At 35.3% G+C, this 20,951-nt stretch overlaps 2 protein-coding genes across 2 annotated transcripts; both read right to left on the bottom strand.

The window, feature by feature from the left end:
* Positions 1-440: 440 nt before the first annotated feature.
* On the bottom strand, positions 441-4,653 carry LOC140811920 (eukaryotic initiation factor 4A-3). Its single transcript, XM_073170044.1, has 8 exons — positions 4,240-4,653; positions 3,518-3,758; positions 3,283-3,363; positions 2,822-2,929; positions 2,375-2,494; positions 1,742-1,909; positions 1,072-1,158; positions 441-757 (listed from the first exon to the last, which is right to left on the bottom strand). Exons 1-8 carry the CDS (start codon positions 4,545-4,547, stop codon positions 644-646), a joined length of 1,227 nt encoding a protein of 408 aa, XP_073026145.1. The 5' UTR covers positions 4,548-4,653; the 3' UTR covers positions 441-643.
* A 2,782-nt stretch (positions 4,654-7,435) lies between these two features.
* LOC140812262 (phytochrome-interacting ankyrin-repeat protein 1-like) lies at positions 7,436-10,537 on the bottom strand. Its single transcript, XM_073170492.1, has 3 exons — positions 9,597-10,537; positions 7,823-7,994; positions 7,436-7,717 (listed from the first exon to the last, which is right to left on the bottom strand). The coding sequence occupies exons 1-3, from the start codon at positions 9,717-9,719 to the stop codon at positions 7,503-7,505; spliced, it is 510 nt and encodes a 169-aa protein (XP_073026593.1). The 5' UTR covers positions 9,720-10,537; the 3' UTR covers positions 7,436-7,502.
* Positions 10,538-20,951: the final 10,414 nt, after the last annotated feature.

Consider the following 20,951-nt stretch of genomic DNA (forward strand, 5'->3'; position numbering starts at 1 on the left):
AAAATTTCACGCAAAAATGTTAAGCTTGCAGAAATATAAGGGCATAAGGCTGGAGAAGAGTTGCATTTTCCAAGCTGCCTTTAGCAGAGCTTACTTCCTATATTCTAATCTGTTAACTTTTCCTGCTCCAACTGTGTTAGATACCCTAAAAATACCTTCAGAATTCCAAACAATTTTTTTGAAAAATCTATTTTTTGAAGTATGTATCTTCTTTATTTGAAGCTGTTGGCATTAATAATCCAGATAAGACTAAACGTCATTGGGTCTGGAATTTTTTTATTTTTTTTTTTGTGCAGCAAATAAACTTTGACATTAAAATCTCAAGGGACAGAGCAATATTACAGTACGTATGCAGATTGATGAAATGCCAATGAACGTGATTATGAAAAAAAAATAATATAATAATATTATGATCAAATCCTAAAATTAAATCAACGAACTAAAGAGTAAAAAAGTTTTTAAATATAACACCGAATGATCCATTTGTACTCAAAAACCACGCGCTGCAAACAAAAAAAAAACCATGCCAATCAATTTGTTTTCACAAAAGGGCAACCAGCTACGACAAACCTATCCCATTTCTTCATCCTCCGCAGCTCATAATGATACAATAGCAACTCAAGGTGAAGTGTTTCGGAGATTGTTAGATTAGATCAGCCACGTTCATTGGCATTTCATCGATCTGTGTGCTGTAATATTGCTCTATGTCTCTTAAGATTTTGATGTCATCACTTTTCACAAAGTTTATAGCCACACCCTGCACATACAAAACAAAAAATTTCCAGACCCAATGAAGTTTTAGTCTTATCTTGATTATTAATGCTAACAGCCTGAAAGAAAGAAAATACTTAAAAATAGATTTAAATAAAAAAATTCGGCTTGAATTATCAAGGCACGTTTAGGGTATCTAACACAGTTTAAACAGAAAAAATCAACAGAATTGAATATAAGAATTAAGTTCTGCTAAAGCCAGCTTGGAACATAACTCTTATCCAGCCCCATATTTCTGCAAGCTTAACATTTTTGCATGGGGTTTTAGTTGAGGACAATATTGAGACAAATTGAGAGTACCTTTCTTCCGAAACGACCAGACCGACCAATTCGATGAATGTAAAGCTCTCGGTTGTTGGGAAGATCATAATTAATCACCAGGGAAACCTACAAGAATTCAATATGTCCACAAGAAATCAGTAACACTTTTCCCGTCAATAATAAACTACAGATGAGATAAAACTTGTGAGAAGTAAGAAAGAGATGAAGAGGACAGATTTTTCTCCCAACAAAACTAACAAATGTTCAGAAAGCAAGAGGTTTGTTGGATAACAAATAGTTGGCCTTAGAATATATATAGAAAAACACATCAATTCACCAAAAAAATATATATGTATTGAATTTGGTAACTAAAGAAGATTTTTATGGCATTTCCCTGCTTAATCAAGAATATTTGTGTGAATTTTATGACTGGAATTTTTTATAGATGATCCATCTCCCCAAAAACTTCGCCACTGTGAGAACTCGTGAAGACATGTATTGCTCTGATGCTATTTAAACTTTCAAAAGTCCGCATATCTTTCACATAAAAATGAATTCAAACCACGTCAATTTTTTCAATTGTGGTCCGTTAATTGACAAAAATTTTCAATTGTGGTCCGTTAATTGACAAAAAATTTCTCCCAGCGCATGAAGTTTCTTCTGAAGTCAAATGAAAATCAAAATACGGATATAAGAAGCTAGAGTTTGCCTGTTGAACATCAATTCCCCGGGCCCAAACATCTGTTGTGATCAGAACCCGAGTTTGACCTGAGCGGAATTCCTCCATAATTGCATCACGTTCTTTTTGTGGCATGTCTCCGTGCATAGATGAGACAGTGAAATTATTCTCACGCATTTTTGCTGTCAGCCAATCCACCTGTCAAACACATTGAGAAACAGCATGAAAACAGTGGAATGGAATGTTAAGCCGAGCAACTATTAATCCCCAACACATGGGTTTTCCATTAAATTCCAAAAGGTTTAGACTAGTAATCAGACATGCCAGTCTTTCCTCTAGCAAAATGCAGATATTAACAAGTACTGTAGGTTCAATCCACGCATAATTCCCATAACCCATGGAGACACTTTCCTAGAATCCACGCAATAAATATTAGCCACCAACTATGATTTTCCTAAATAATATATTGACAAAATGACAGATCATAAAGTAATATGATAAAATGCAAAATGTGCCAGCCAATTTTTTTATCAGGATTTAGGATGTTTTTAAATAACAAAGGCTTTCAAAAATAAAAACACAAGCAAACTTAATCATGAAAAACCTTGGATCCCGAAATAGCTAATATAGCAAATTATCAACAACAAAAAAACTAAAGGTTACCTTCCTCTTTGTGTTACAGAAGATAACAGCCTGAGTAATAGTGAGGGTATCATACAAATCACAGAGAGTATCAAATTTCCACTCCTCTCTCTCAACCGCAACAAAGAATTGTTTGATGCCCTGTCAAAAGATATAATGACTTTAAAAAACAAGAACCAAAACACAATTTCTGATACATTTTGAGAACCTGAAAATCCAAGGTCCCTGTCAAGATAGGTGGGACTGCTTGAAGATTTGGCATGGAAAATAGAGAGCTTGTTTAATCAAATATTTGAGATTAACAAAGCCAAATTTCTCGTACATTCTTTATTTACCAAAAAGTTGACGAGTTTGAATGAAAATGCATGCTCATAAATCTAGCACTTCCGTTACCCCTACACCCGTTCAATTACACCCTTTACCCCTTAAACAAGAAAATTAATCATGGAATCATGGAAGCGGGACTACCTCCAGAGTCAATTCATCACGCTTTACAAGAATACGAACTGGATCAGTCATGAATTTGCTTGTAATCTCCAGTATCTCATTTGGAAGGGTTGCAGATATCAACACGACCTGAAAAAGCAGTGTGTAAAATTCATAAAATCTGCTGGAAATCAGCACACACAAGCTCTGTGACAAATGATAACAAAGCCATTGTTCATATGCTTGTTACACAGTGCTACAAGACTAAATCAGAATCAAGAACCTCCAGTATCGTTATATCGTCATTCCATGCATCCGTGGGGTAAAATCCTTAACAGTTTTGTGAGACAAGGGATGTGTGCCTTTAAGATTTTTTTGCAGGATGTACTGTACAAATTATTCGTCTAGTGATAGTTTCAAAAATGTTTGCAAATGCACTACATCGATCATGTCTTCGCGTAGACATACTGGTTTGGGGTCGAGTAGAGGAAGAAATAGAGCACCTGAAGTTCTGGAGGAAGATATCTGTAAACATCATAAATCTGATCCTTAAACCCCCGACTCAGCATCTCATCAGATTCATCCTGATAAAATTTCAAAAACAAAAAAATTAAAGGAATCAGGATTGCCTAATTAAGTCCATCAGTGAAACATAATATAGAGAGTTATTTAATAAAATTAAGCTCCTGCAGAAGTAAATGATATACCAGCAATCGAGCAAAAAAAAATGAAACTCACAAGAATCAACAATTTTATAGCTCTGGTTCGCAGAGTTCTCCTCTTAATCATGTCACACACTCTTCCAGGTGTCCCTGAAACCACTTGAACTCCATGTTCTAATTTTCTAATATCCTCGCCCACACTTTTACCTCCAATACAAGCATGTGCTTGTACATTTATATAATCTCCAATAGCCAAAATTACTTTCTCGGTCTGAGCTGCCAGCTCTCTTGTAGGCGACAATATCAAAGCCTGGACCCTACCATAAGGAATAAATTAAAAGGAAATAATCAATGAATAGGATGCTCAACACAAAGGCTGGCTAGTCAGTTGAATTTTACAATAGAACCAATGGAAATAGATATGCCTTACTCATGCTTTTGAATCCCATTTATAGATTATAATTACTCTCAAGAGAACTTCCCAATTAAAGCTGAATAATATAAGTCAAAGAAAATGGGGAGCTTAAAGATTGTAAATTTTAACCAAAGGTTCAAAAGAGTGCGACGTGTATCAGCCACATAAATCAAAGTAGCGAGAAAAAACATGTATAAGCACAATCTCGGACTATGTAAACATTATGACAGAAACCCGGAAACTGAGCTCTACTAAAAAGAAGAAAAAAAACGTACAGGCATAGCAAGAGAAAAGCAATATCAGAACCATGCAACAACACAACACTAACTACAACGCACAATACAAAAGAAGAAAGGGACAAAAGAGTAGGACCGAAACCATACTCCGAGGACTTGGTATCGACAATTTGGCAAACAGCAAGCGCAATCATGGAAGTCTTTCCCGTGCCAGACTGCGCCTGAGCTATGACGTCACGGCCGGTGATTATTGGAAGCACAGCTCGCTGCTGTATAGCTGAGGGCTTCTCGAATCCGTAGTTGTAAATGCCTCTGAGTAAATCATCTTTTATCCCCATCTCGTCGAAGCTCAAAATTGGCTCCACGCCCTTGGAGGTTTCGAAAACCAGATTCGCATCCTCCTCCCCCATCGCTCGCCGTCCGCCGCCGCCTCTCTGTACCGCCGGAGCCGCCATTCTTCTTCCAGTATTAATCAGCGTGCAATCGAGAAATTTTAACGGGGAACTTTTATTAGGGTTCGCGGACAAAATACCAAGCCCTACGCCACGAATTTATGATATGACATATTTCTTCTACTTATAAGCAGGGGTTTGAATTTGGATGGGTCGGGTTGAGCACTGATATGATTCATAAATAGAACCTAATTCGAATCAATCCGATCAATTGTATAATTCGATTATGAATTTTTTTAAATTTTTAAAATAAAATAAAATTCCACAAAAATAATAATAATATTTTAATTTAAACACATAATAACAAAATATCCTTCGTATATATGATTTAAATTTGAAATCCGATCATACAATTATTTAAAAAATAAAAATATTCAAAATAAATATTAAATTATGAAAATTTATGATAGAAAATATACAATAAATATTTTTTCAGTAATAAAATATATAAAATTGTAGACAATATTTATTAATTATATTTTAAAAAAATTAAAATTTTCGGGTCAACTCGATCATGTTTTTAGGGTCAGCTATCGGGTCTAACCTGATTTGACCCCAACCCGAACCCGAAAACCTCAAACTCAAACCTGATTTTTTTTCGGGTTGAACTGTGCCGGGTGGTGGATCGTGTCTGATTTTGACACCTCTAATAATAATTATACATATATGTATATTTAGCACATTTTCAATAAATCCTCATCTTATAATTATTAAATATATGTTTAGTGTATGTCCAACTGTCTTTGATTGACACAAACAATATTTATGTATTCTACAAGTTCACAGGTGATTTTCGATATAAAATATCGAAAATTTTGAACAAAATATATGATATTTTAGATCTGATAATAATAATATATCATATCTAAAATAACTTTTTCATATATATATATATATGATTTTCGATATAAAATATCGAAAATTTTGAACAAAATATATGATATTTTAGATCTGATAATAATAATATATCATATCTAAAATAACTTTTTCATATATATATATATATATATATTCTAAATTTTCAATGTTTTGTACCGAATGTCATCCGAAAAAATAATTGTAGACTCCGAGAATACAGAAACATATTTTGTGTGAATCAAAGACCGTAGAACTAAATATTTTAAATCTGACAATATTATATCAGATCTAAAATAATTTTTTCTAGAATATGATATATATGTTCTAAATTTTCAATATTTTGTATTGAATGTCATCCGGAAAAATAATTATACTAGAGAGTGCAAAAACATATTTTGTGTGAATCAAACGCCTACACTAACTATGTTTGATAGCATTAAGCGTTATTAAGCATACTTTAATGAGATTTTTATTTTGATTTTAAATTAACCTGTAAATTTAAATAATATAAAACATTTTCATCCAATAAAAATATCCCAAATAAAAACCTGTAAAAAATCATTTATCTTAAAACCGATCATCTCCCATAACACATCATCATTTATTTATAAAAATGTGAGAATTTATGCAAGCATTAAATTAATTATATTTATATGTTATTTGATTTATTTATTGGTTTAAGATATATAAAATAATAGTAAAAATTTAAAACACATTTTTAAGTTTAAGCTCTAAATGAGTTTAAAATTATAAAGCTTTGAAGTTTGGTCTTGACGCTACATGGCGTTTCACGTTTTAGAAAATAATTTAATTATGACATTCTAATTATTTTTTCTATGAATAAAATTCAAAGATTAACTTTTAAAAAATAAAATTTTATGTTAATTTCATTACATTTCATACAAAAATTTATTATATATAAATTAATATTATTAAAGTTAATTATATGTGATATTTTGCTGCTACGATTTACTAGTATTTTATTAAGTGTCGCGGATTTTTAGAATTTTCGTTAAAGAAAAATAAAGCTAATTTTAATACTTAGTAATAAATATAGTATTTTTATGTAATTCCAATGTAAAATTTTCATTCAGACATAACTTTTTCGTAAAAAGTGAGCTTGTGATGGCATCACGCATTCTTGATTAAATTACTTTTAAAAATTTAATTTAATTCTTTAAAATAAACTAATTATTTCTCTATTCTTTTGATATTTTCGTTTAGTTAATCTGTTTTTTTTTGTTTGATTAAGTATTGTTAATATGCTGAAGTATGAATTTACAATTTTCTTAAAACTTTATTAGTCATATTTCATTAACCTTTAAAACTGAATGGGATTTTTAGTATTCCATAAAATTTCAAATTTATTGACTAAACTCACTTCATTTGTCAGCTATCAGGGAGGCATCCAACACTTTCCTAGGCAAAACCAGAAATATTTCCACCTTAGCTCAGTTCCTAAAAATAGACACAATAAAGAACGTTTTTTAAACACCCAATTCAAGATTCATAGAATTCTAATTCACCTCTAATCCCTACACAACACTTTTTCGGAGCTCCCATTGCTCGGAAACAGGGTTGCAGGCCAAAATCAAGATGCTAAAATGATTCCTGACTCGAGATGATGTAAGGTGCGCATTTATTTCATTTTAACTAAGGATAGAAAAAACAAGAAGTCGGATTTGTTTTGCATCCACATCTCCTGTATTTTATTAAAATTTGACACTAACCTTCATTACATGTCATGATGAGAGGGGAGACAAGTGTTATGAAGGTGAGTGCAAAAATCGAAAAAAAAAGAGTCAGTAACATTGCAAAGTGCAAGGTTAAAAAAGATGGTCCCGAACAACATTCAACTTGATCCCACAAAACATAACTCATAATTACCGATAACAAGTCGCAACAAAGACTCACCAAACATAATAACACACCATAGCAAATGTCCACACTGAGAGAAACAGACATGCCACAAAGACAAAACACAAGCATGTGTTATATAGATAAAGCCATATCAACACCAAATGATATGGCTCGGATGTAGGAAGCTTCTTCTGCTTATTTCCAAAAGCAGCATTGGTAAAATGCAAGTGACAGTGTGCTTCAGTTTTCTGAGCTGCAATATGTCTCACCAGACGAAGAGTTGTCCACCTGTAGACGCCTCATTTCTTCATAAGCCCATTCAAGACCAGGGCAATAATGGAGAGGTGGATTGAACCTGGTGTCGTTGATGTCGTCTGGTAAAAATGCCCCATTTTCAACAAGGAACTTAATTGCTTTCATCCTTTTCTCTTTAGCCGCATGATGCAGTGGGGTCCCTGCATCCAATAAAAATTATGATTAAACACCCACCGGTAACTGTTCCTAATGTTGTATGGTCTCTATGAAGGAATAACAGCTAGCTATATTAACAAAATACTCACATCCACATGCACCCTTGGTCCGTGCATCGATGTTAGCACCACGCTCTAGCAATTTATCCATAACTTTGAGATGGCCACCTTTAGCAGCTAGATGGAGAGGGGTTACACCAAGTGACTTTGGGCCCCAAGCAGCCACATTTGCATCCATTCCTTCATTAAGAAGACGTTTAACCTGTAATACAAAGAAAGATCCTTGTAAATATTCGAATTAAAAAATAAAAACAAAATTGTGTACAATCCAAACAATTCAAAGGGTTGACATCATGAATGTTTATAAGCAATATCAGGTGGGCTTGTGGCATTGGAGAATTAAACATATCTAATATTAGCAGGGTGGATATTGCCATTCACACAAGTTTTTTTCAGTTCATAGTTACTAAAAGGTAATTCTAGTTATCAGACTTGTTAAATTGAGATGAAAGGACACGTTGACTTTTCATTTTCGCCAAAGAGTAATTCCTGTCAAAGAGTCATCGAACTGAATCTGTCCTACTCATTTCACTCTTTTAGTCAGTGCAACTGAGTAGAGGAGAATTGGTGAGTTTCCAAGTCCTCATCTTGACATTTTGCTCAGCTATTGGCCTTTGCGTTGCTTCATGTAATTCACTTTATACACTAATTTAAAGTACAAGACATAGGTATCCTGGAGCTTTAGGCGCAAGATGGGCAGGGAGTAAGATGCACCGAACATGAGTTTTTATAATGTACAGATATAAAGTGAATTTCACAAAAAAATATTACATAGCCACAAAAATATATTGTACAAATAATTAAACACAGCTAAAAATCAACTGTTTATTGTTAAAATACGTGGTATAATTTTAAAATAATTCAATCATCAGAGACTTCAGCAAAAAAATTAGGATTTAGAATTGAGGGTCTTGCTGAACTGTAAAAAAGAAAAAGAAAGACTGGGAACATAAGATCTTGATTACGCCAAGAACTGAATTATTGTAGGGAAAAAATAAAAAGAAAGAGTTAAAGCGCATACAAGTTATGAATTAAAGAATTGTGGTATTACGTTATTGGGTTAGATTTAGTTGGGCTGGAGCCATGGTTAAATTTTAACATGAAACCGAATGAGCGCAGCATTAGACTATTGTCTTTGAATTGGAATTCATTCACACGTTATGGTGCGTAAGGCGTGCACCTAAGAGCATCTTTTGCAAGGACTGGGCCCAGGCCTAGGCAGCCAAGCACGCGGCTTTGACAATTACATTGACACTAATTCAACTTCTATAAATCCAAAACCAATGCAAAGTTATCACGGTACTTGAATCATTCTAAGAATTAACCCACAAAGTAAAATCATAGTTTTCTCTTTCATGCAGCATAAAAAAGGGGAAAAAACAACCAAAAGGAACCAATTGAATTCGCAACAAACTCTACATGCGGCATTACAATAAAAACACATGTTTCAGCAAATTAGAACCCATTGACAGGATTAAACAGGGAAAAAACCCGCGTCAAGATTAAATGCCGACAAAAAAGAATCACGATGCTAGGGTAGCATCATAATAAAAGCAGGTAGTATGCCTTCTTCTTTAGGTCTGCATCAATTCCGCTAACAGTTAAACTAAAAAAAACTCAGAATAGATCACATCATCACGATAGAATTTACTTCTCATTTACATACACAAGTAAAGATATTTATTTTTCCATTCCCTGATTCCATACAGCTAAATAGTTGGAAATAACCTTTCTGAAACTGCATCATATATCGCATGTGAACTAAAACTCGAACAAAACAATGGTCAGAAATTGAAAACCTTACCTCTTTAAGATCGCCTTTCTTGGCAAAGACATGAAGCAGAGTCCAACCTCGATCATCTGTGTCGCTATCCACCCTACTCAACAGCTTCCTACTCCTCCTAATTGAATTCTGGTACTCCAACATTATCAAATATATTTATTTTTATTCTTTTTTATGACAACAGCATGCACTTTCGCAATACCCTATAATCCCAGAATCTTGGACCCCCAAAAGCTTGGCTTCTTTCCAATTAGTTTATCCACTTCACCCCAAATCTTACTTACAGCCTCAGAGGCATAAAATGTAAATAATAAACCCAAAAATGAAATCCAGAAATGAATCCTGGACAACCACGGATGTTTTCTCTTTTCAAATTCCCTAACAGTCAGAAACACAGAGAACCCGAGACAGCAAAAAAATCTAAACCTAAACTTTATATCTTCTCGACACTAAAATTGGTATTTTTTTCGAGTTCCTAGAAACCTAGGCCAGAAAGTACCAGCTAAACAACAAAACGATCACAACTATCTGGAATTTCAGATAATTTTCATATATCACTGAAATCTTGGTCCTTGGAATAGCTATAGAAAGAGAGATTTCACGAATTTAGCGAGAGAGGTGTTGGGCCACGTTATAAGGAGCGAAAGGATTCAAACCAGGACCAAAAACACGAAGATTGTCACTAGGCTTCACGTAGAACAACGACGCGAAACGAAATACAACAGAGATAATCATAATGAGAGCCCTAATCTTGAATCAGACTTGATTTCAAAACAAAAGAACACGGGATTATTCAGATGAAACCTGAAGGGAATCCGAACATTTTAGACGGTACCGTGAATCGGATAAAACCCTAGCCAGAGAGGATACAAGAAGCTGCGATGGCGTTTGGCGAATTGGGCGACGGAGATTTTATACAGAAGAAACAGAGTTTTTGATAAATGTGGAAACGGCATCGGATTTATCCATCCTATGTCGAATTTGAGGCGGTTCACGATTTAATTATGAAATAATATTTTTTATTAATTAAATTAGATTGGAGACTTATTTTTTTTAATAATTAATAAATATAAATAAAATAATGATAATATTTTATTCCATTACTTGATTTATATAATAAATAATTAATGATTTGATTGATATGGTATAAATTATCGAGTTATTATTTTACAACCAAACTTTTGTTGCAATTTAATTATTAAATAATATTTCATATTACAAACCAAACATAATCCTAAGTAAGGGTGATAACAATTGAAATAACCAATTTCATAATAAGGTACGGATCCTTAGCAACAACAATTTTCTTATTACACAAAATGATAGGTTTCTTGTGAGACGGTCTCACGAATCTTTATCTGTGACATAAGTCAACCCTACCGATATTCAAAATAAAAAATAATACTCTTAGCACAACAAAGTAATATTTTTTCATGGATGACCTAAATAAGAAATTCGACCCACGAAACTAATATGTGATATGGTCCTCACGAGAGTTTTGTGTACACAAAATATAGTCGAAGCATTTCTTTTAAACAATTAATCAATAAGTAAATAAAAAAAAATTCCGATTAAACAAATACAACTCTCAAATGGGTTTGGTCGGTGGCTTTGGGATTGTGTACATACTAGCAATGGATGATGGCAATGTATTTGCCTTGAAAAGAATTGTGAGGGGTAAACGAGTTTTGATCGTTTTTTGAAATGGAGCTCGAAATTCTTGGAAGCATCAAACACAGGTACCTGTGAACCTTCAAGGATATTGTAATTCTTCGACATCAAAATTGTTTATATATGATTTCTATCGGGAGGAATAAGCCTGGATGAAGCACTTCGTGGTACATGAAAGTTGTTTGGATCTCACTGCCAGCTTGACGGCTTGACTGTCGAAAGGTTTTTTTACGTGACTACTCTGATGCTTAAGTCATTCAAGTGTTTTAGACAAACGAAAGTATAAATAGATTTTGTTTTCTTGTGAAAAATATCTGAATACATTATTGTCAATTTAACGTGCTATTTATAAAGAAAACTCAATGATTATCTTGTTTTCTGTGTTTGGTTGCCACTCATGGCAAGATGTTATGAGTCCTGTCTTTCTTGTGTTTGAAATGATGCGGTTTTGCATTCATCAAGTTTGGAAAATGCATGTCTTGTTTCGGCTCATGTTGAAAAAAATTATAATGCAGTACAAATTAAATGATCTGATTTTGTGTGTACCAAAGTCATACTAAATGGAATCTTCCACCAGTGTTGATGTTTCGTAATTTTTTCAAAACAACTGGCATCTACTGTTATGTTATGCAATGACCCTACTTCAGTTTTGCCCATGCATCTGTGTATGACTTTATTGTGAGATTCACGTCCATGGATTGTGGTTATAATTTCTTTGATGTTCTGCGACAAAAATGCAATTCAATTTGTGATTTACAATAAACTTATCTGGTTCCGATCTATTCATATAACCGTAAGCCATATTTTTTGCAATAAATAACTTTGTGCATGGTTGAAGCAGAGAGGGCTGAGCAGCTAGATTGGGTTGCTCGGTTAAATATTATGATGGGAGCATCAAAAAACCTCTCCTATCTGCATCATGATTGTTCTCCTCGAATCATCCACCAGGATATCAAGGCAAGCAACATTTTACTTGATGGGAGTTTTGATGTTCGCGTGTCTGAGTTTGGACTAGCTAAGTTATTGGACGGCGATAAATCTCACATTACAACAATTGTTTCTGGAGCATTTGGATATATGGCTCCTGATAGGGACAGTGAGTTGTGTCTATTTTTGTGTTCATCTTTTGGTGCAAACATACGGCAATTATATGGGAACCATCTTCAATATTTGGTGTTAAGATTGGTTTGTGTGATGCCTTTTTCCTTTTGTAGAAGTAATCAATCTTGGTGAGTTGCGTTAGGCATAAGAATTCATCCAGTTACTTCAATTCATTGAAGTTGAAGTTTTACTACTGTTTAAATTGTTTTGCTTTTGTAGGTGATCCTCTCAAATAGATGAAGAAAGATCGGTTATGGTTGCGATGTATCCTTCTTTGCTTACACAACAAGCAAATATGATAACTAAACAAGGCATTAGAAAGTCATATAATGTTTCTGTCCTCACGTATGATGGATTAATCTATAGTAATTAGTGACATATGAAAGGTCAAGAGTCATGTATATCTCCAGTTTGTCTTTTTTTTTTTGCATGCTTACATGAATACTTCTTTCGGTTTTCAATTCCTTGAAATCCTTAATACCAAATTCCATACCATTATGTTGTTGGGCAGAGTAATGCAGAGTGGCAGAGCAACGGAAAAGACGGGTGTTTACAGTTTTGGAGTTCTGGTGCTTGAAATCGACCGCGGCCAACTGATGCTTCTTTCATTGAGAAGGGTCTCACCAAATTTGCACAAGAAAATTTGGTGTCAGATTACATCAGTCAATGACTTCGTCATCAACCATACTGAATCAGGATACTGTGTTTTCTTTTGCAGCTGAATTCTTTAGTTTCATAGAACAGACAACGAGAAACAGCAGGTCCACACTGTGAAGACGTGCAAGCAGAGAGCCTCTACTAGCAATTGCCATCCAATGTGTTTCTTCGCTTCCTATCATGCACAAAGTGGTTCAAATACTTGAATATTAGATCATGACCCCATGCCCAAGCGATTTAGATGACTCGGATTCTGATTATAGGACATTGTGTAAAATCTAACATGATTCATGACATATTATAATTCAAACACATATAATTTGACGTATATATAGATCTTACAACTTCATAATAATAACATTCCATTAATAGATTCCTTCTGCTGCGCAATTGAAGAAAACGATTTCCCACTCTTTCCTAATTCTCGAGTCACATAGCTTTCTCTTGAGTGATAGATTATGATATATGTGCTCCTCTCTTATAAAGAGAGAGATTTTACGTAAATCAGATAAAATGACACGTTCTATCAACGTGTGTTAGTAGTATAAAACCACTCTGACCAATTCAACTAAGCATTAACTACTAAACCATAAATTAGATATGAAAATATTAATTAAATATCAAATAATAACGTGACACGTGGGCCAAAAAACTGACACATTCAATCAAACAAAAAGATGGATCAAGATCCTCTGCTGTGGGGGAACCCAGAGCAGAGGATACTGTTTATTAAAAAAAAAATTAAAAATTATATTTTTATATTTTAATTATTTCAAAATCAAAATTATATTTTTTATATTAAAATATTATAAATATATACTGTGGGGGTAAAATGATTATTACTTTTTCTTTTATAATTTTTTTAACTTTTTTTAAAAATATGTTAATAAAAATTTAATTTTTTTGTTACAAATATGTGATTTCGGACGAACAAGAAAAAACAATAGTACATTCAATTTTTTTTAATATTATAGTTCTTTTAAAAAAAAAATTATTTTCTCCTTTTTTATCTTGTTAATTTTTTTATTTAGAAGTTAAAATTTTATTAATCACATATTTACAACAAAAATAATAATCTTGTTGGCTTTTTTATATTTTGATTATTTTGAAAAACTATTTCTTCTTTTTTTTTGTATTGTTAATTTTTCTCATTCCTTTTCAAAGTTTTAAATACAAAAAATATTTTTTTCTTTCTTAGATATTTAAGAAAATAATCCAATTTTCAAAAAAAATGTAAAAAAAATTAAAAAAAGAATAAGTATTCGAACTAAAAAAAATTATACAAGATAATTTTCTTTTTATATCGTTTCAATTTTTTGGTATTATTTTTTATTGTTCGATACGTTCAACCTTTTCAAATTTTTTATAAATTTTTTTAATTGGATTATTTCTTATATCTCTAAATATATATATATATATATATATATATATATATATATATATATATATATATTTCATGTATTTAGATGCTTATTTTTTTTTACAATTATGTAATTAATAAAATTTTAACTTCTAAATAAAAAAATTAACAAGATAAAAAAAAGAGAAAATATTTTTTTTAAAAGAACTATAATATTAAAAAAAATTAAATGTATCGTCGTTTTTTCTTGTTCGTTCGGAATCACATATTTGTAACAAAAAATTAAATTTTTATTAACATTTTTTTAAAAAAAGAGTTGAAAAATTTTTAAAAGAAAAAGTAATAGTCAATATATATTTGTAATAAAAAATAAAATTGTAAGTTTAAATTGGATTAATATAAAAAATATAATTTTTATTTTGAAATAATTAAAATATAAAAATACAATTTTTTTTAAAAAATAATTTTTTTAATAAACAGTACCCTCTGCTGTTGGTTTCACCCACAACAGATGATCATGATCCGTCTATGATCCATCTATAATCAACTTATCATATGCCCTACAGTAGAGGATCCCGATCCGTCTATGATCCATCTATAATCAATTTATCATATGCTCGATCCCGATCCGTCTAGGATCCATTTATAATCAATTTATCATATGCTCCATTACGATAGAAGGGACTCACAATCTGCACCAAGCTACATCCCCTTCTATGTCGATTCATTCATTGTGCGCCATGATTGAAAATGCTCAGCTTCGTATCGTCCATTTTCCCGAAGTTACATAAAAATGAATTATTTATTGTGACAATTTATGGTTTTTCGATGTTGGAAACAGTTTTAAATTTGATCAAAAGTGTAATTGGTGGCAACCCTACTTGGGCTCAAAAATTTTCTTAAACTTCTCAACTATATTTTATCCATACATTATCTTTTTTAAAAGAAAAAATAAATAAATCAATCAATAAATAAAAATAGTATTTTCTTTTTTGTTTTAATTTCTATTGTGACAATTTATGGTTGGCAATCTTATCCAGAAAGTAAATGCGACACCTCAGATTCCTTGTCGAAGTTCTTCCAAACGAGACAGATTTTTCTTGTCTGTCAATTTTGGGTTCTTTTCAGATTTTCTGGATCGGAAATATAATTTTATTCCCGAAAATTCCCATATTTATACATATTTGTGCAATTATTATATTAAAGAAATAGAGCAAACTATTTATTATTCTGTTGTCACTTTACCAAGTCATCCTAATACGTGTCCTTTTACTAATGCCGGATGGATAGATATAGCGATAAAATTCAGACCCCACCCAGATATTTTTGAAACAAAAAATTGGTGAACTTTGTCGAGTCATTAAGTCATGCTAAGACACATTTCACCAATACAAAATATCGCGTGAGATCGTTTCACATAACAATTTTGTGAGATAGATCTTTGATCAACTTAAATCATTAAAATATATTATTTTTAATGTAAAAAATAACACTTTTCATACCGAATCAACCTATATCATATATATATATGTTATATCGTCTCATAAGAGACCTACTCTTTCACCAATCCAATTTCACTTGACCGATAACCACCATTCAAATGGCACCTAAATAATTGGTTAGCGCCCTTCGATTGATGATATATTGTGCTTTAACAAATTATTTTTTGTATTAGTACTGATGCGATCCGGGTGAAATGGATGAGCAGGGTCGGGTGCTCCATCGGATCAGATCAATAATTTATAGTGTTGTTCAGGAAAATGAGCACAATAGATGGATCTGTGAGCTATAGCTTCCACTGTGACCTGCAGACAAGGAGATGAACTCGTGAATGGGCGCCGGAGGGGTGTCCGGCGTGACCACTCCGATGCTTAAGTCAGCAGGGTACTCAAGCAATAAAACCAATGTAGCCAAGTGATGGCTGTGATATTGGTGTGAATGAATCCCCTGTAAATGTAAAGAGAGAACCTGGTATTTATAGTATGAGGAGTAATGATGACCTCGTTCTCCGTGCTACCTACTAATTATAGTAGGACGGCTGATCACACCCTATATTCTGACATGTCAACTCATCGGCACGGTGTCAGAGATGGGACAGTCGCCCACATCCTATTCTGCTAGTATACTCGAGTGCGGTGCTTATATCGAGGTGGCCGGGTAGAATGCCTCCCTGGAGATTTATACAAGAGCCCGGGCCTATGACTGCCCGGAGAGTAGAGCATGGACTTGCGCCTGCCCGGCTCCAGAAGAATCCATCTGCAGACTCACTCGGATTTGGGAATCCATTTGATATTCCGGGTCATCCATGACCCGGGCTCTTATAGGGGTATCATCACACATCCCTTAAATAGTCGGGCTAGAGTCATACTCGCTGTCCCGATCAGTCATGCTTGGATTCCCAAAGAGATAATCAATCTTGTTCTATAAAAGCATCGGGGGCTTCATGTTTCCTAGAAATGAGATAAAATGCCGGAGTCTCGTGTCTCATGGACTTGAGATAAGATGTCGGAGTCTCGTGTCTCATGGACTTTAAAATAGATTGTCGGGGCCTCATATCTCCCGGACTTAGAATGGTCGAGGTGCGGAGCTCCGAGCCAGGGTACGGATCCCTGGACTTATAAATAACCAAGGTACGGAGCCTTGGGCCGGGGAGCATGTCCCGGGACTTGGGAATGGTCGAGGTGCGGAGCCCCGAGCCAGGGTACGGATCCCTGGACTTAATAGATAACCAGGGTGCGGAGCCCTGGCCTTCATAAATGGTCGAGGTACGGAGCCCCGAGCCAGGGTACGGATCCCTGGACTTAATAGATAACCAAGGTACGGAGCCTTGGGCCGGGGAGCATGTCCCGGGACTTGGGAATGGTCGAGGTGCGGAGCCCCGAGCCAGGGTACGGATCCCTGGACTTAATAGATAACCAGGGTGCGGAGCCCTGGCCTTCATAAATGGTCGAGGTACGGAGCCCCGAGCCAGGGTACGGATCCCTGGACTTAATAGATAACCAGGGTGCGGAGCCCTGGCCTTCATAAATGGTCGAGGTACGGAGCCCCGAGCCAGGGTACGGATCCCTGGACTTAATAGATAACCAGGGTGCGGAGCCCTAGCCTTCATAAATGGTCGAGGTACGGAGCCCCGAGCCAGGGTACGGATCCCTGGACTTAATAGATAACCAGGGTGCGGAGCCCTAGCCTTCATAAATGGTCGAGGTACGGAGCCCCGAGCCAGGGTACGGATCCCTGGACTTAATAGATAACCAGGGTGCGGAGCCCTGGCCTTCATAAATGGTCGAGGCACGGAGCCTCGAGCCAGGGTACGGATCCCTGGACTTAATAGATAACCAGGGTGCGGAGCCCTGGCCTTCATAAATGGTCGAGGTACGGAGCCCCGAGCCAGGGTACGGATCCCTGGACTTAATAGATAACCAGGGTGCGGAGCCCTGGCCTTCATAAATGGTCGAGGTACGGAGCCCCGAGCCAGGGTACGGATCCCTGGACTTAATAGATAACCAGGGTGCGGAGCCCTGGCCTTCATAAATGGTCGAGGTACGGAGCCCCGAGCCAGGGTACGGATCCCTGGACTTAATAGATAACCAGGGTGCGGAGCCCTGGCCTTCATAAATGGTCGAGGTACGGAGCCCCGAGCCAGGGTACGGATCCCTGGACTTAATAGATAACCAGGGTGCGGAGCCCTGGCCTTCATAAATGGTCGAGGTACGGAGCCCCGAGCCAGGGTACGGATCCCTGGACTTAATAGATAACCAGGGTGCGGAGCCCTGGCCTTCATAAATGGTCGAGGTACGGAGCCCCGAGCCAGGGTACGGATCCCTGGACTTTAATATAGGATGCCGGGGCCTCATATCTCCCGGGCTTTCAAAATTTTGCTTCTCCTGCTATATTAGTTTAAAAACCAAATTACTAACCGGGAAATATTGAATCCAAATTCATTTTCGGTAGAGTGGAACTTCTCTGGTTGAGCTAAATTAGGTGACTAATATAGCTGTATGCTAATGAGTGCATAGAAAATGTTCTTCCATGCCAATCTGGGATAGCTGCTGAGCTTTGAGCTCATATAAAACCCACATAAAATCTGAGTGCCGAGCTGGTCGGACTTGTATGTTTACCAAGCAGAGTTGGGCTTACTGAGTGCCGAGCGTGAGGTCGGACTTGTATGTTTGCCAAGCAGAGTTGGGCTTATTTTTGAATGGAAACCATATCTACGTCTTGAACTCACTTTCCCACAGACGGCGCCAATGATGCGATCCGGGTGAAATGGATGAGCAGGGTCGGGTGCTCCATCGGATCAGATCAATAATTTATAGTGTTGTTCAGGAAAATGAGCACAATAGATGGATCTGTGAGCTATAGCTTCCACTGTGACCTGCAGACAAGGAGATGAACTCGTGAATGGGCGCCGGAGGGGTGTCCGGCGTGACCACTCCGATGCTTAAGTCAGCAGGGTACTCAAGCAATAAAACCAATGTAGCCAAGTGATGGCTGTGATATTGGTGTGAATGAATCCCCTGTAAATGTAAAGAGAGAACCTGGTATTTATAGTATGAGGAGTAATGATGACCTCGTTCTCCGTGCTACCTACTAATTATAGTAGGACGGCTGAGCACACCCTATATTCTGACATGTCAACTCATCGGCACGGTGTCAGAGATGGGACAGTCGCCCACATCCTATTCTGCTAGTATACTCGAGTGCGGTGCTTATATCGAGGTGGCCGGGTAGAATGCCTCCCTGGAGATTTATACAAGAGCCCGGGCCTATGACTGCCCGGAGAGTAGAGCATGGACTTGCGCCTGCCCGGCTCCAGAAGAATCCATCTGCAGACTCACTCGGATTTGGGAATCCATTTGATATTCCGGGTCATCCATGACCCGGGCTCTTACAGGGGTATCATCAAGTACAAATAAAAAAATCTCGTCGTTTCTATGATATACCTTGTTGGCTAAAATATAACATATATCGTGTTGATGTTATATTTCGTAGTAAATCATATGTGCAAACACAAGTGCGTGCTTGGTTCCAACTTATCGAGTGAGAAACAATGAAAGTCATGTTCATTAATACATAATGGATGTTGCATTTTTGTTCGATGAAAAAATAATGCAATGATAATTGAATACATTGAATTTGGAGTGGATATTTTACAGGTTAGCTAAGAGTCAAGAATTACATCATCTTCTCCAAAGATCTCTGACCATTTACATATTATCTTCAAGTTCTCTTACCTCAGTTTTTAGGGGAAAAAACAAAAGGAGTTGGTTAACGTTGTTATCGCATTGTTTGCACAATTTCTTGAGAATGCTTTGGCGCGCACACATATTAAATACTCAATCTATTTGGAAGAAAAGAGTAAGCAAAACGCCAAATATGATTAGGACCCCAAAATCGACTTTATTTGACAATATTATTCTCTTGTCTATGAATCTATGATAAGTTCGACTTCCATTGACTCAGTCCCTTCACTTTGTATTAAAACAAAACAAAACAAAAGTAAACAAATACTATTTATTTTCTTTCATTTTGCTGAACGGAAATAAATAAATAATCTTTCAAGCTCTCATTTGAATTTATAGTTTATATGATTTTTTGTTTGGAAAAATTACAAAAACTTTTTTGTAAGTTAGTCTATTTTAAGTTTTGGTTATTTAATAAATTACAATATGTTCTTAATCTGATAAGTTTTTTTTCTCACTTCCAGTCATCTTTTGTCACATTATTATAATGGGGAGTAATCAAGACACGATTATAAGAAAACGTTGACAAAACATTTTGACGTAAAAAATATGGGCATTAGTGATGTTATACTAGATATTAAAATATCTAGAACTTCAGAAGCAATAGTAGTCATACTCCAATCTCACTATCTTGAGATAGTCTTGAGGAAGTTTAATTCTTATGACTCATCTCCTATGAAGATGTCTATGGACGTGAGCATCCATTTGGGTAAAAATCATCGAGAGCCAGTATCCCAACTAGAATACTCCATAATAATTGGAAGACTTGTGACATTACTAATTGTACTCGACCAGACACCACTTGTGCGATAAATAAATTGAGTCGATTCACTAACAATCCTAGTGATACTCATTAGAAGGCCTTGAAAAGGGTGCTTATTTATTTCAGGCACAAGTTAGAGCATGAACTGATACAAGATAACATGTAGTGCCAGAAGGATATAATGATGCTAATTGGATTTCTGACACCATAGACTCCAAATCCAGTTAGCATCACCACTAAGGAATCTCAATCCACTAGCGGCTATGTTTTTAGTATTGTTGGTGGCACAGTCTCTTAGAGGTCATCAAAACAAACTTGCGTTGCTAGATCCACAATGGAATCTGAACTTATAGCACTAGATGGAGATGCAAAAGAAGCAAAATGACTTCACAACTTTCTAGAGGATATTCCTTGTTGGAGAAGTCCAATGCCTGCAATAATGATACATTGCGACAGTCAGTCGACAGTTTCAATGGCAAAAAAAACATGTAGAATGGTAAATCTTGACATATTTGTCGAAGACGTAATAATACAATGCTACAATTTATCTCAAATAGAGTTATATGTCAAATCAAAAGATA

This window comes from Primulina eburnea, chromosome 14 (genome assembly GCF_022965805.1).
Source record: "Primulina eburnea isolate SZY01 chromosome 14, ASM2296580v1, whole genome shotgun sequence".
In the NCBI taxonomy this organism is placed as follows: Eukaryota; Viridiplantae; Streptophyta; class Magnoliopsida; order Lamiales; family Gesneriaceae; genus Primulina; species Primulina eburnea.

What these genes read in the sequence shown, in the direction of transcription:
- LOC140811920 (XM_073170044.1), bottom strand. Translation starts at nt 4,547, where the DNA reads ATGGCGGCTCCGGCGGTACAGAGAGGCGGCGGCGGACGGCGAGCGATG. An exon ending in CTATAAAATTGTTGATTCTT is followed by an intron (nt 3,364 to 3,517) that starts GTGAGTTTCATT and finishes AAATTTTATCAG; the next exon opens with GATGAATCTGATGAGATGCT. An exon ending in CTGGTCGTTTCGGAAGAAAG is followed by an intron (nt 758 to 1,071) that starts GTACTCTCAATT and finishes TTGTATGTGCAG; the next exon opens with GGTGTGGCTATAAACTTTGT.
- LOC140812262 (XM_073170492.1), bottom strand. Translation starts at nt 9,719, where the DNA reads ATGTTGGAGTACCAGAATTCAATTAGGAGGAGTAGGAAGCTGTTGAGT. An exon ending in AGAAAGGCGATCTTAAAGAG is followed by an intron (nt 7,995 to 9,596) that starts GTAAGGTTTTCA and finishes TTTGTATTACAG; the next exon opens with GTTAAACGTCTTCTTAATGA. An exon ending in GACCAAGGGTGCATGTGGAT is followed by an intron (nt 7,718 to 7,822) that starts GTGAGTATTTTG and finishes TATTGGATGCAG; the next exon opens with GGACCCCACTGCATCATGCG.